This window comes from Polypterus senegalus, chromosome 3 (assembly GCF_016835505.1).
Source record: "Polypterus senegalus isolate Bchr_013 chromosome 3, ASM1683550v1, whole genome shotgun sequence".
NCBI lineage: Eukaryota > Metazoa > Chordata > Cladistia > Polypteriformes > Polypteridae > Polypterus > Polypterus senegalus.
The window spans coordinates 74,388,582-74,403,427 of NC_053156.1; the positions used below are offsets into that span (position 1 = coordinate 74,388,582).

General features: G+C 38.0%; 1 protein-coding gene across 1 annotated transcript; it reads right to left on the reverse strand.

Annotated features, from left to right (window-relative positions):
- Positions 1 to 11,996: 11,996 nt before the first annotated feature.
- LOC120526537 (trace amine-associated receptor 4-like) lies at positions 11,997 to 13,016 on the reverse strand. The gene has a single exon (XM_039749700.1). It carries the CDS (start codon positions 13,014 to 13,016, stop codon positions 11,997 to 11,999), a length of 1,020 nt encoding a protein of 339 aa, XP_039605634.1.
- Positions 13,017 to 14,846: the final 1,830 nt, after the last annotated feature.

The following is a 14,846-nucleotide window of genomic DNA, read 5'->3' on the forward strand; positions in this document are numbered from 1 at the left end:
GTCCATAAATCATCTTTAAATGTTTTACAAGGCAGTTGGTATTTGCTTAATGACAGTGACAAAGAAAACAATTAATTTTCTACAATATATAGAAGATTTATTGCAATATCCTAACCCTAAGCTCTGCTGCCCTGAGACACTCTTTCACTTTTCGTTTGTCAATGTTGTAGACAGTGATTTGAATAAATGTATAAAAAATAGCTAATGTTTCAGAGTAGGAGGTGGCAAAGACAAAGTATGCCATGAAAAGTTAATCAAAAGCAAATGTGGTTGCTTTACAAGGTATTTCATGTCTTTCCATTACAATGCTGTAGGAGTAGAAAAAGTAGCTGATTTGGCAGAATAAACCAGATATATCTAAAAAAAAAATAGGAAAAATCCCAAGGATGTGTGATTTTTGTCTGGGACATGAGCAACATTCCATGGTAGCCTCATGTGGAGTATGTTTCATCAGAGCAACGTCTTCCCATCTCTACATTTCAGATAGCTCTGCTGTACCCAGGAATATCCAGGCTGACATGCTAAGCCCACCCAAAAATACCAGTTAACAACTACAGGACAAATGTGATTTGTGCCTCCAAAAACACTTAATCAGCATGGTAGAATGTATGAGGGTTCACTTTGGGAGATGTTAGTACTAAAATACTGCCTTTAATGAATCTCCTGTCATGCAATGCAGTTGTTGGACATGGCAACTTCGACAAAATTGCTGTTCATACTATAAAATAGCTGCCATCATGACAAACAATCCATCCATTGTAATATATACATTAGAAACAATTTCAGTTTGCAATGTCTTTTCCTTCAAATGACTACATAGGAGAAGTTTTCTTATGCTCATCTGCTGACCAGTGCTGAATAGTTTTGAATTGCCAAACTATGTACTCAGTGCCCTTAACAGGATCATAATAGTGTTCCTAAAAAAGAGGGATTGCATTGAAAATCGACAATAAATTCTTAGTACATCTATACTTGTGTTTAGAAATTTTACTGAATTCTGCTCACATAGCCATTTTCAGCATGTCTTTCGAGTAGGGGAATGAGTTGACAATTCCCTTGGTATACTACTCTCGGTTACACCATGGGGTATCAAATACATTACAATTAAACAATTTTTACTCTCATCAATGTATTACAGGTGAGAATATTCCTGAGAAGCACAAAATCTTACACCAATAAGTTTCTGTCATTTCAACATGCAGAATTTTGATCATTAGTCATTGTTTGCTATCAGAACTTGCTCTTTGTTCTCTCATATTCCTGAATTAACGTCTACCCGTTTTTACTCCTACTGTTCAAAGACATGTAGGTTAGATGAACTGGTGACTTTAAACTGGCCCTGGTGCATGACTAAGGTATGTGTGTGTGTGTTTGTCCTGCATGGGCTGCTGCCCTGTCTAGGGTTTGTTCCCACCTTGTGCCCTGTGCTAACTGGGATAGGCACCTCCTGCAATCCTGTTCTGGATTAACCAGGTTGTAAAATTACATGACCTGTGCTTTGTGCTGACATGTGCTTTGCAAATGCTAGAGGCTGTTGAGAGTTTGTGGTCTGTTCTGTGGTGTGGTGTGAGATTTAAATATAAAAAGAAAATACATTTTGCTCTTAAAAACTTGGGTTTTGGTTGCCGCTAAGGAGCCGTGTGGGAATTTTTAAAGCTTTTTTCCCTTTAGAAGGTTTTTTTTTGCTTTTTTTTTCGCCCACACAAGGGCAAAAGTAGCTGGGTGTCTGGAGGTGTTTGGAGGTGCGTTTGGAAAAGCTACTTGTACTTGTACTTGTACCTGTTCTTGTTATCTGTATTTGAATTAGCATCGAGGAGGCAGGGTAGAATGCAGCAGTAACTGATATCAGCATTTGTAAGTAAATAACCGCATCGTCGCAACAGCGATTCCTTTGTTTAAAGGAAAAGGAAAAAAAGGCTGCATCTGACTTCAAAGCAGCAAAAGGGGAAGGCTCAGCAGTGTGCAGGTAAGCGACCAGCGTTAAGACGCCGATCAGGCACAAGGGGCTGTAGGAGCAAATAATGTAGTAAAGTGTTATTTATTTGTTTATTTTAGACTAAACAGTCCTTAGCGGTCCAGAGGTAGAGCAGTTAAGAGGATGACAGCTGAAGGGGTCATTAATATGGGGAATACAAACAGTGCGAGTGAGAGCTTATAAGTAAAGAGAAGCGCAAAGTTAGGAGAAGAGATAGAGAAAAGTAAAGTTAACCTCATAGAAAGACAAATAGCAGGCAACAGAGAGGGAGAACAGTACAGCAGCTTAAGGGGAAAAGGTATAAAATATCTGTAGCAGATCTTAGTGTTACCATTTAAGTTAAGGAGCAACTGAAAGAAGAAAAAGAAATTTTAAGAAAAAAAAAAAGTTAAGGCAGTTTAGTAATCCCACATCAAATGTTAATAATTAGGCCAGTGCAATGCAAGTCCTGTTGGATGTTGGACTTTTTAGATGATGGTTTGGAAGAGCTAGTTGTCTATGAAAGCTGCATCAGCAAGAGATGCCAGCTGATCCAGCACCTTGAGCTCAGGGTCGCTGAACTGGAGGAGGAGTTGGCTGACCTGCGTTGTAATAGAGATTTGGCGGACCTGGCCCAGGTGTCCTTGAGAGCGGTAGTGTGCACCCCAAAGGTGGCGTGGGAGGAGATTCTAGACTAGACAGGTAGGAATAGGTGGGTCACAGTCACAAAGTGTAAGGTAAAGGGTGTACACTGTCCGGGGGCATCAACCCCAGAATTAGAAGTGTCTAACCGTTATCATGTCCTTGCGGAGCTGGATGGTGACTCTGATAATTCTGAGGTGGTAGGCAGGGATGAGGAGCCCCAATGGGCCACCTCAAAACCAGTTCCCAAAAAGAGAGAGGTAGTGATAGTTGGGGACTCAATCAAGACCCGGGATTGAAGCGCAGGTGTGCTCCAGAGAGAGAGAGTCTCGCACGGTTTGTTGCCTTCCGGGAGCAGAGGTGGGAGACCTTCTTGGAAGGATGGATAGGCTCTTGGCCAGAGCGGGGGTGGATCCAGTTGTCATTGTCCATGTTGGAACAAATGACATACATAAGGGTAGTGTGTCAATTCTGCGTTCCAAATTCAAACTGAGGAGCAGAACTGACAAGGTAGTCTTCTCCAAAGTTCTGCCTGTGCCACGCGCAGGTCCAGGTAAGATTGAGGAGATTAGAATGCTTAACGCGTGGCTCCAATCTTGATGCAGGGTAGAAGGGTATAGGTTTATGGGGCATTGGGACTCCTTTTGGAACAGATGGGACCTGTTCCGCCGTGACGGGTTACATCTGAACCGGAGGGGCACCAATGTATTGGGGAGGCGTATGTGTAGGCTAGTCGAGGATTGTTTAAACCAGGGAAAGTTTAGGACAGGCCAGGTTTATATCTATACATGGAAGAATAAACAATTGTGTAGAAATAAAAAGGCATATTAATGTAAATTCTAAGCAAACATTTAAATGCAGAAGGAGTAACACATTAAAAATAGCTTGACTTAATGCTAGAAGTATCAAAAATAAGGTAAGTGAGTTGGAGTTGTATGTAGCAGAGCATAATTATTATATTATATCAATAACGAAAACCTGGCTAAATAACAAAGATGCGGATGAGTGTAACATAGAGGGATACACATTTTTTAGGAAGGATAGACAGAACAGGAAACGAGGTGGGGTTGCTGTTTATGCCAAACAGGGTTTAAATGTAAGTCATCTTCAGTTGGATGATGAGCCCCATCTTAGTGAGGACATGTGGCTTCGCCTTGAAAATATTAGGGAAACAGGTCTTATTTTAGGAGTGTGTTATAGACCACGCAATTCAGACAGTAATTTCAACACACATCTTTTTAGTAACATAAAAAAGGCAAGTTTACAGGGAGATATTATAGTCTTGGGGGGGCTTTAATTATCCAGATATTAACTAGGATAACCTTGCAGATGGAGGAGCACAAGAGCAGGAGTTTTTAGAAGTAATCAGTGACTGTTTTTTAACACAGCATGTTAAAGCACCAACACGGGGTGAAGCCTGTCTGGATTTAGTAATTTGTAATAATCACGATAGAATTGAGGGTGTAGAGCTGGTTGAACCACTAGGGCCAAGCGACCATAATGTAAAACAATTCTCAGTATTTTGTAAGTGTGCAGATGCAAAGACTAAAATTGTGAAGTTGAACTTTGGTAGGACTAATTTTGAGCAGATGCAACAAAGTCTTAGTATAGACTGAGATAAGCTTTTAAGTGTGGAGACAGTCGAGGAGCAGTGGAACAGATTTAAAAATGTTTTACATGTAATGCAGGACAGATACATTCCTAAATTTGGAAATAATAGGAAACTAAAAAAAACTCACCGGTGGATTTATAAAGATTTAAAAAAGAAGTTGCAAAGGAAAAAACTGCTTTACAGTATAAGGCATATAAGAGTAATGACTGCAAACTGAATCGTAGAGCGTATGAGAACATGAGGGCAACCATTGAGAAGGATATCAGGGAGGCTAAAAGTTGGAGAGGAATATAGCAGTTGTGACAGGTAGGGGCGTTGTTGTCCCCTTGAACTCGCAGATCAGATGCCAGACACCAGGTAAAAGTCCAAATATTGAATTTAATCAGACAATAATGTACGCAAAGCACTCTCCACTCCACAATACTCATACAATAACAAATCAATAATCAATGCAGATATCAGTTCTCCTTTCCCAGACAGTTGTCACCCTACTACCCAACTCAGCTCGCCCGTCTGGGATTTCCCACAGTCCTTTATAATCCATGACCCAATGAAAACTTCATCCCGGATGTACATCATTTCCCCTATCGCTGTTACTAAGACGTACTTCCGAGTTATAGGGAAAGGAGCAGTTCCTGCTCCTCCCTGCAGTGTCCCCTGGAGGCCCCCATGGTATCCAGCAGGGCTGTGATGTACAACTCCACTGTCCATGATGCCCTGCTGGAACTCAGGGAACCTCTATGTTGCAAGAAAGGCTCCACCTGGGGGTATTGGCTGGGATGAATGGCCAGCCATATATCACACAGTTAAGGTGAAAGAAGACCCTAAGAACAGTCAAGGAGGAGGTCAAATGCATCAGGAATAGTAAAGGGGAATTAAAAGATACAGAGAGTGAAATAGCGGATGCCCTAAACGTACATTTTTCTGAGGTGTTTACAAGCAAGCAAGTGGACAACCTCCCAGAGGTAAACACAACTACTAAGGAGGTACTGAGGGATTTGGAAATTGTAGAGGGAAAAGTGCTGTTCAGATTAAATAAGATTAAATCAAACAAATCACCAGGACCAGATAATATCTATCTATAGTGAGGTTCTCAGATCATCCCCATTGTAGTTACTTGCACTGTCTGGTGGAGTGCCTGGAGAATAAAAGAACTTGATTATATACAGACAGTAAAAGCCATAACAAGATTTCCAAAGGATCATTGCTGAGTTCTGCAGGTCGTCCCCCTGGCCCTGAGGTGGTGTCCTATTTTTCCAATAGAAACAGTACCTCAGTATCTGTACTTTCCATATCAGTGGGGTTTTTCAGGAATGTTACCCACGGGGATAAAGAAAAAAAAAACAAAACATAAAAAGCTTCCTATTTTAAGCTTTGAACCCATCTCATCAGTGTCACAGATAGTATGCAAATCATAAGTAATGTAATTAATACAAAATTCATATTGTTAAATGTGATTCTATTAATTACATCCAAATTAATGTCCAAATATTTCATTTATTAGTTACATAAAAAAAATCTTTTTTTGAAAATTAACATCAATTGGTTGCATTTTATTTTATTTTGGTAAATTCATATAATATACTGGACTTGTGTTGTAAATATGAAGAAAGCCTGTGCGCTGGTCACATCATTTCCTTGCCATATTAAGTCGAAAACAGTGCAGAGTATTCCTCAAAAGTGCATTGTATAGTTTTAAGTATGAACATCTCATTTGCTTTGCCAGTAGTTTCTTTAAATTGTCTGAACAGTGAAAATGAAGAGTCCAGTGCCAGTTCTAGGTCTTATTCATAAGGTGTCTCCCATTGCATGTGTTTGTTCAAGTCTAACATTTATATTTCCTATATGTAATAATTTACACTTAATTATATTAAATTTAATTAGCCAAAAAATGTTTGATGTTGCAACTTTTATGAACTCCTTAACTCTGGGAACTGAATTGAATGTGGAAGACTAATTTAGTATGCTTGATATTCAAATGGAGTCATGGCCATTTATAATTTACCTCAGTATCTACTAAAATAAGGTAAAGTGCAGTGCTTCATAATATTGTGTATTCTGAATCAGCAACAACATAATTTGAGTCATAGAGTTTTATTTGTCAATAACTGGCATCTCTGAATGTGGTAAATTTTGCAAAACGTTTGACCTGGGGAGCCCCAGGTCAGCAGGTGAGGAAACTTTCAGTTGAGGTTTGAACGGCCAACCCACTCTCACAATTTCAGCCTATGGGGCAAAGTCGGGTGCTGGACCAAGGCCAGATATAAATAATGCCCGACAGGTAGTGGGGAACCTTGCATGCTTCTTCCTGTTAAACTTATTGCCCGAATATCGCACCCAGCCAGCCTGGAGAAAGCCTTTTAATAATATACTTAACCTCACATAGGTCACGGATGATCAATGGGCAGCTTCCCACTCTGGGGGAACTGAACAGTCTTGGTGTGGAACCCAACCAGAAAATGTACCTAACTCTTGAGCCCTGTCGTCTCCGCTTAGAGCGAATACCAAAGCCACCAAATGCACAGCCGCATCTTCTGCTCAACGACGAAGGGGACTGCAGTGGAATAGGAAGGGAAGGGTGGTGCACTCTGGTTAATCCCCTATCATTCTCTTGTACAGGACTGGTAATTTTGAATGGGTATAAAGTATCAGTATATGTATAACATATCCATTGTTGCTTGCCACTTTATGTTGCCGTGAAAATGGCCATAATTTAAGACCTGCATTCATGGAGATACCCATCAGTACAGGTACACTTCCTGTTTCATTAGATATGAGGGATCTCTAAAAAATTAATGGTAGCGGTCCTTCGAGATCCTCCATTTCCAGTGATATGGGGGCGAGTTGAGTCTGATAAAAAAAAGTGGTTTAGCACTGACCACTCTTAAATAAAAATTGGGCCTAGTAATGTACGGAGAAAATACGTCCCAGGCTGCCTCTACACCGTGTACAGAGCCAGACAGACAGAGCCCCTCAGAGTGATGTGGCGATTCCCGGGACATTGCATGATGAGACTGGGGCAGTCCAGAATGAAATCACACCTATTGAGGACACTACAGACCCTCTCTCACAGATGCACTTTCAACTCCAGCTTCATTTAATAGGAAACAATGGACTGCAAATTCATTTAAATTTGCAAAAAATGCAGGTGTTCTGGTTAATGGTTAATTTGTCTTAAATAACAACCTTCTTTATCAGATAGTGGAACACGAGGAAGAGCTACAGTCTCTGTTGTTAGTTCCACAGTCCTACCAGCGGCAGGTCTGTGACCTAGCACACACCCAACTCCTGGGTACCCACCTAGGCACAGAGAAAACCCTTGAGTGTTTTAAGCTCTGATTCTATTGGCTGGGAATTAATGAGGAGATTCGCCAACTGTGCCATATTACCAGGAGAGACCATGTTCCTCTAGTTCCCATTCCCTTTGTTGACATCTTATTTGAGTGCATTGGGGTCGACTTAATAAAACTCCTAGAGCTCTCAGCTAGAGGACGCAAGTACATGCTAGTCCTAGTAGATTATGCTACCTGATATCCCATATCATAAAGACCATTACAAGACCTAATCACAAACAGAACTTTGCATGACACTTTGGAGAGCTCGGCATGCCTTGTTCATTCTCATCTGAGTTCACCTATGCTATAGCACATCTTTATTTGAAAACAAAGGATGGTGTATTTATGGATGGTGCATGTGCCCCAAACATTAACATTTACAGTATATGTTACTTACATAAAAGCCAAATCGAATGTTATTTACCTATTTACTTTTATTTATTTATTTACTTCCTACAGCGTAAAGTCACAAGTAGAGTGCAGAGCTTCCCATGTACATATACAAACTACAGCAATGGCAAAAGTGCGACGTGCATTCTTGCTCCAATGTAGAACCGTTGTCATGACCTGAGTTGACCTCTGTTATAGCGCATCTATGTGAAAACAGCACTGTCAGATGCAGGGGGAGGGGGGGTGTTTGGTTGGATCAAACCCGTGAAGTTTTGATTACCAGTAAACAGTTGAAACTGTTGTGCTACCAAAGCAGTCCTAGTAAATGCGTGTCAATCTCGCACCCTAATGCGGGTTCTTTTTCTGCAGTTATATTTTTGAATAAAAGCGCATTTGTTCTGTTATATTTGTACCTTTTGTGAAAGTGTTTCTTTGATATTTGGAATTCAGGCTTCACACAATATACAACTCATGTCTACTTTTTGTCAATTATTGCTAAAACATGAAAAAGGTTTCTGTTTTAACGATGTGTTTACATAGATCGTTGTAAACACGGAACAAACATTAAAATGCAAGTGTTCCAAATAACGATATAGTATTTATAAAAGGTGTCATTTTGTTCGACTTCTCACTCTATACAACTGACACGCAGGTAAACAGACTTGAGCTGAGAAAACTGTGCGGGGTGGGACATGTGATAGCAGGCTACTTACTGTTTGCTGCTTATCCACACATTTACAGAACAAAAAATGCTGACAGAGAAGTGCGAAGCGATTTAAGGTGGAATGATCTACGAGTTTATTCGTAGGCTCTGGTAATTCTAGTGTTAAGGATGCTATGTTAAATTTTTTTTACTGCAACTTAAAGTTTTCAAAAATATTTTTTAGTTCATTGTGTGGATCAGGATCAAAGGGTAACTGGTAGTTTATCCATTGGGGAACAACTTACTAAAAATGGATATCCGTGCCTCAAGCTGTACACACAGAAAAAGAACCCATGGGACATTTTAACTTTTTAAATCATTTTAGCTACATTTCATTCACTGTTAAAGAAATATGGACACCTCACTCCAACTGAAGAGAAAAAGCAAAGTACTTAAAAAAAAGGGAAAGTGTTCCCAGTGAAAGTTTAAATACCATGCATTTGTTTGGAATTGGTGGCATATGCCAAAGCAAGCTCTGGATTTCACACATAAGATAATTAGTAACAGTATATTAGTATATATTATATTATATTAATAGTATATTAGTAAGAATTAACTACAGATTCATGTAAATCATCTAATGAAAAGTCAGGTTAGGTCAGGTTGGGGAGCATGCACTGCTATAGCACGTTGCCACACCTGCCACATGAAAAAAAGCTCAGGATCCTGGTTAGCAATCCCCCAAGTAGGTATGTATTCCAGTCCCACCCTCCTGAAATTAGCATCTATCTGCCACAGGGAAGTGTTATGTGGGCGTCCATTTGTCCTGCTCTAGCCACTTGGGTCCTCAGTGATGATGATCATGTGAGCCAGATCACCCTCTGGGAATCATTTCTCATGGCCATAGTGCCATAACTGACACTCACAGTTCAGGTAATGTAACTCATTTGGGACCCTGTGAACAACCACTTGTTTGACACAAAGTCACACCAGCATTTCTCCAAAGAGACACAGTACCAAAGGAGTCCAGTCTCCGTCTCAAGTCACTGGATAGCATCCATATCTTGCAGCCATATAGAAAAGCAGGTGGCACCAGGACTCTAAAGACTTGTACCTTTGTCCATTTGCAGAGATATTGGGAGCACCACACACCTCTTTTAACCAACCTTATGACTCCCCATGCTCTCCCAGTCCGTCTGCTGACTTCATAGGAAGAGTCACCAGACACATAAATGTCACTGCTGAGGTAAGTAAACCTCTTGACAAGGTCAACATTCTTTCGGCAGATAGACACACTGCCGGGGTCATTAAAGGCCTGGATCTTAGCTTTTATACAGGACACTAGCAAGCCCATAGACTCGGACTCCTCACTCAGTCCCTCAAGAGCCCTGATTAGAGGCCACAGCATCATCAGCCACGTCAAGGTCAGTAAATCTCCCTTCACCAACAGATGTCCCACAGCCGCTAGACCACACAACCCTGCTCATTACCCAGTCTGCAAAAACAATTAACGGAGTAGGAAAAAGAACACACCCCCGACGAACCGTACAATCAACTGGGAAAAACACAGAGATTCTGCTTCCACTCTGCGCCACACTCACAGTACCAGTGTCAAGGCACATGATATTCAATAACTTCAGTGGGGGATCCTAGGGAGGCTCGATCAACTAAGTCAAACACTTTATGAAAATCGACAAAGGCAGAAAAGAAACTGTAATGATATTCGCATTTGCGTTTGATGAGAACCTTAACTGCCCAGAAGCGGTCGATGATAGATGTCTTAGGCATAAAACTGGACTGCACCGGTCACTGCTAAGTAATCCAGGACGCTATTGAGAACACACTAGCAAGAACCTAACCAAGTGTTATTGCCCTGTATTGCTTGCATTGCCAGGAGGACAGCTTTACCATCAGCCTGGAGAAGTTCACCCTGGATATCACAGATCCCTGCACCCTTCCCTACCCTCATCTGCTTCACCACCTGTATAGTCTCAATGAGTTTGGGTGGTTCACAGCTAATTTAAGGATCAGCCTCAAGAAATTTGGACCCAGATATGTCTAACAGCCTAGCCTGAGGTTCAGCTTTAAACAGCTGCTCAAAATAGCCAGCCCAGTTGTTCACAACTGCAGCGTCATCTGTAAGAACCGTTCCATTACCAGCCCTGAATGTGACTCTCCAAGGGACAAATTTGGATATGCATAATCCTTTAATTCCTCTGTAAGCAGGACGTGGGTCACTAGACCATAGATGGTGTGTCACTTGCTCACAGATTCATCAAACAAACTCTTCCTTATTTGCCCTCAAATCCTTTGCAGTCATCCTTCTCATTTCCTTGTACAGACAGGAGTTGCCATCAAGGCATGTGCTGTGAATCAGGTTGATATCCTGAAGAAAACCTTTTCTTTTCTTTTATTTATGTTTTATTTTTGATGTCTAATATCTAAAATGATCCAGCCTGTTGATATCATCTGCTTTCATTATCTACCTATCTTTAAATTGTAGGAAGTCACTTCCCCAGCTAGGTTTCATCAGGAGTCAGAGTTTATTATCTTGCCTTACAGCATATATGTCTGTATATACAATATATAAAAGAATACACTGTATGCTGTACATATTCAATACTGAAAGCTTTTCAGATATAGTGTCTGTTCATGAGATAATGTCCAATGTAGCTGGCATAAAATACTGTACCCTGTTACTTTACTAATATGAATTTTGCCTTTCATTTCTACTTTGTAATTATTATACACAGTACACCTACATGCTAATTTTTCAAAAATCAATTTTGTTATCCCAAAGATACAAATTTTTGCTTTATTAAATACTCTGTTAACTAGGTGATTACATTCATCTCTATTTAGAAATAATTTTTTTCCATTTTCTATTTGTGTTCAGTCCATTGTAATTTTTCTTTATGAAGAAACAAGTCTATAATGGACCAAGGTACAGTTTTCCTGTTCAAAGAATTAATATTTCTGGTCACAGTTTAGTTTAGATATTTACTATAAAGAAGCTGTTAACAGTCTGTAAATATTTTATTAAATATCTTACTAATAGTCAATCATTTACATTAAAAATAATTAGACTCTTGAAATTTGATACTGTCATTTTTTATTAGAAAGGCTTATTTTAAATATAATTTGTAACATGCACATTATTTTTACTAAGTTTTAATAACAATTCAAATAGTACATTGATATGTCATTCATAATATTTACATTAATACTGTTATCTTTTTATAACACCATTATTTAGGAATACAAATTAAATTCTTCCAAAATAATATCATATTAAAATATTTAACTTTATTTAAACTAACATTTGTGATTTTAACTTCAATACTCCTAATCATTAATATTAAACTGAAACAGTGATTAAAAACGTTGGTGCAGAATTAACATTTTATAATATAATTAAGTTTATTGAGAAATAAGCTGAAAATTTGATGAACCTGTCCTAAATATTTTGCCTGTAACAATTAACTTCAATGCCTTGCGGAACCATGGATAGAAAAAAGCATATATTAATGGATTAAATGCTGAATTAACGTAACCAAGCCATGTAACGGCTTCAACAACAACTGCTGGTGTGGAAAAATTGATATAAACATCAATTGCAACATCAAAGAAAAATGGTAGCCAACACACTAAAAAAATGCCCATGATTATGCCAAGTGTTTTGGCTGCTTTATGCTCTCTGTTTTGGTTAGCTCTCCTTTTATTATCTTCTTCAGAAAGAGTCTTCCCTTCCTTGTTGAGGATTTTTGATTGCTTTTTAGCAACTTTAAAAATTTTTGCATAAATCCCAATCATAACTACACAAGGAGCTATAAACATTAATGGATCTAGCAGTGCCCATAATTTATTAAACAACAGTAAGCACCCACCTTCACATGTCATCATGACCACCACGTCTTCCAGTCCTTGGTCATTAACTTTGGAGTAAATTACTCCAAAACTGTATAAACCTGGGATTATCCAGGCTAGAGCAATAAACAAAGAAATAACTTTATAGTTTATTTTTGTTCTGTAGTGAAGTGGATCACACACTGCATAGTAGCGATCAATTGCAATAAAACACAAGTGGTAAATAGAGACAGTACAAAGCAACATATCAATAGTTGTATGCAGTCTGCAAAAAAAAGAACCCAAATACCAGCAAGTTTCAACAGCTCTCATTGTGCTAAATGGCAGCACAAGCATTCCCAACAAGAAATCTGTATTTGCTAAAGAAAGTACTAATACATTGTTGGGTGAATGGAGCTGTTTAAAGTGAGAAATTGAAATCATAACTAGTAGGTTACCAAACACAGTGATCAGAATGGTGAAAACAAGCAAGAAATACAGAACTGCTTTAAGACTTATAGGTCTAGAGACCTTTACACAAGACTTCACAACATTTTCAAAGCAGTACTCTACAGGTTCTTGTGATTCGTTCATGTTATACCGTATAAAGAGAAAAAATAGAAAAGTTTTCTATTCAATAACTGTAGCTCAATTCCAGACCTAAAAAGAAAATGAAATTAGTTAGAAGAGAAATAATAACCGAACCCCAGAATGTATTATTTAATGTTGTATCCTGTAAAAATTTCCTGTAAAAGCCTATATTGAAAATTTTGTTCTCAGTATAACAAAAATAATTCATTTTTCTATGTACATTAAGTGAAATTATACAAAATTAATAAATTACACTAAATTGGCAGTACTTCATTTATCAGTAATACTTTAGATTAAGATTACATTAACAATGTAATTACCTTCACTTAATGTATTACTTCATTCCTACCCAAATTTTTGCTGTTCATACCTCACGTTTCACACTCACACACACAAATATATATATACATATATATTTATACACACATAAATATGACAGCAGTGTCTAAGGGATTCTCCAAACACCATTGGCTAAATACAACATTGCAATTTAAATATCATTAACGCATTTGACATTCTAGGAAAGACAAAGTGAAAACATCTTAGAGCGGCTCATGAAATATGAAATATGTTAACTCCTACTTATTTTATAAATGCTCAATACTGTCTAAAAAATTAAATATGTGATTTATACAGGCTATGTTTTAGCATGTTCTATTGTTTCATGCTTTATTACAAATATATGTAATCCATGGATATCCTAATAATTATGTTTTATTCTATGCTGCTGATATTTGTACCTTAGTCTAGCAGTAGCAATCTCAAGTTACATTTACAGTATGTTCAGAACAATTGTAAATTAATTGTACTTTGTGTTCACACATTTGAATCTGCACACAAACTCAGTAAAATTAGGTTAGCTGATTACTTTTAAAGTTGTGCATGCATTATGAAGACACATATCAAGAAATGCTATAGCAATTTAGTCTTGTATTAACTGATTGGTTGTTTACTATGATGGAAAAGCAACATTTACAAAAATGATATACGTGCTCTGCTTTCCAGAAATGTATACAAATGCTATACAAATATGGACTGGTTTAATAAAAACTTTAATTAGTGCTTTTTACATATATAACTGTAAAATAGTAACTGTAAGCTTAATAATATCAGTTGGAATTAACAAAATTGATGTCTATCCTTTAATGAAACTGATGACACTAAATCTTAAAATAAGTGTTAATATAAATGTACCGTATATGACAGAAAATTGTAATTATTATGGATTGATAGTACTTCATTTATATGTAACACTTTAGATTTAGTATTGTAAAAATGCATTAATTGCTAATTTATGGAAATGTAACAAGATCTTAAAAGAGGCTGATTGGCCTTAATAAACCTTACAAGGCATCAGGAAGTGGTTATTTATCACTGCCATGTCTCCTGCTTCACTTTGGAAGTCAATAGTGGCTTTAGTGAGACACATTTCAACTGATATTTCATACTCACTATAGGACCTGTGCATCTTTCATATACACAAGTAATTTAAGAGCATATCTGAAACTCTTAATTATATCACACAGTACAAAGATAAAAAACACTTTATTTATACTTTGTTAGTGTTGTTTCAGCCCTATTCCATAACAGTACAGAATATGAGTAATACAGTCAGTGCACTTCTGCAGTACATAAAATGTTCCCATGTATCTGTTTACTTGGCCATTTATTTTTTATTGAATTTATTAAAAGCAAGTAGCATTCCATATGAACAAGTCAAATTTAACAAAATTACATTCAATTCAACCCCCACCCAAGAGAAAGAGAGGAAGGCCACCAGCCAAAGTAAAACTTTAAGAGTAGAAAAGAGGGAGGCGAATAATTTTCTCCCTT

What these genes read in the sequence shown, in the direction of transcription:
- LOC120526537 (XM_039749700.1), bottom strand. Translation starts at nt 13,016, where the DNA reads ATGAACGAATCACAAGAACCTGTAGAGTACTGCTTTGAAAATGTTGTG.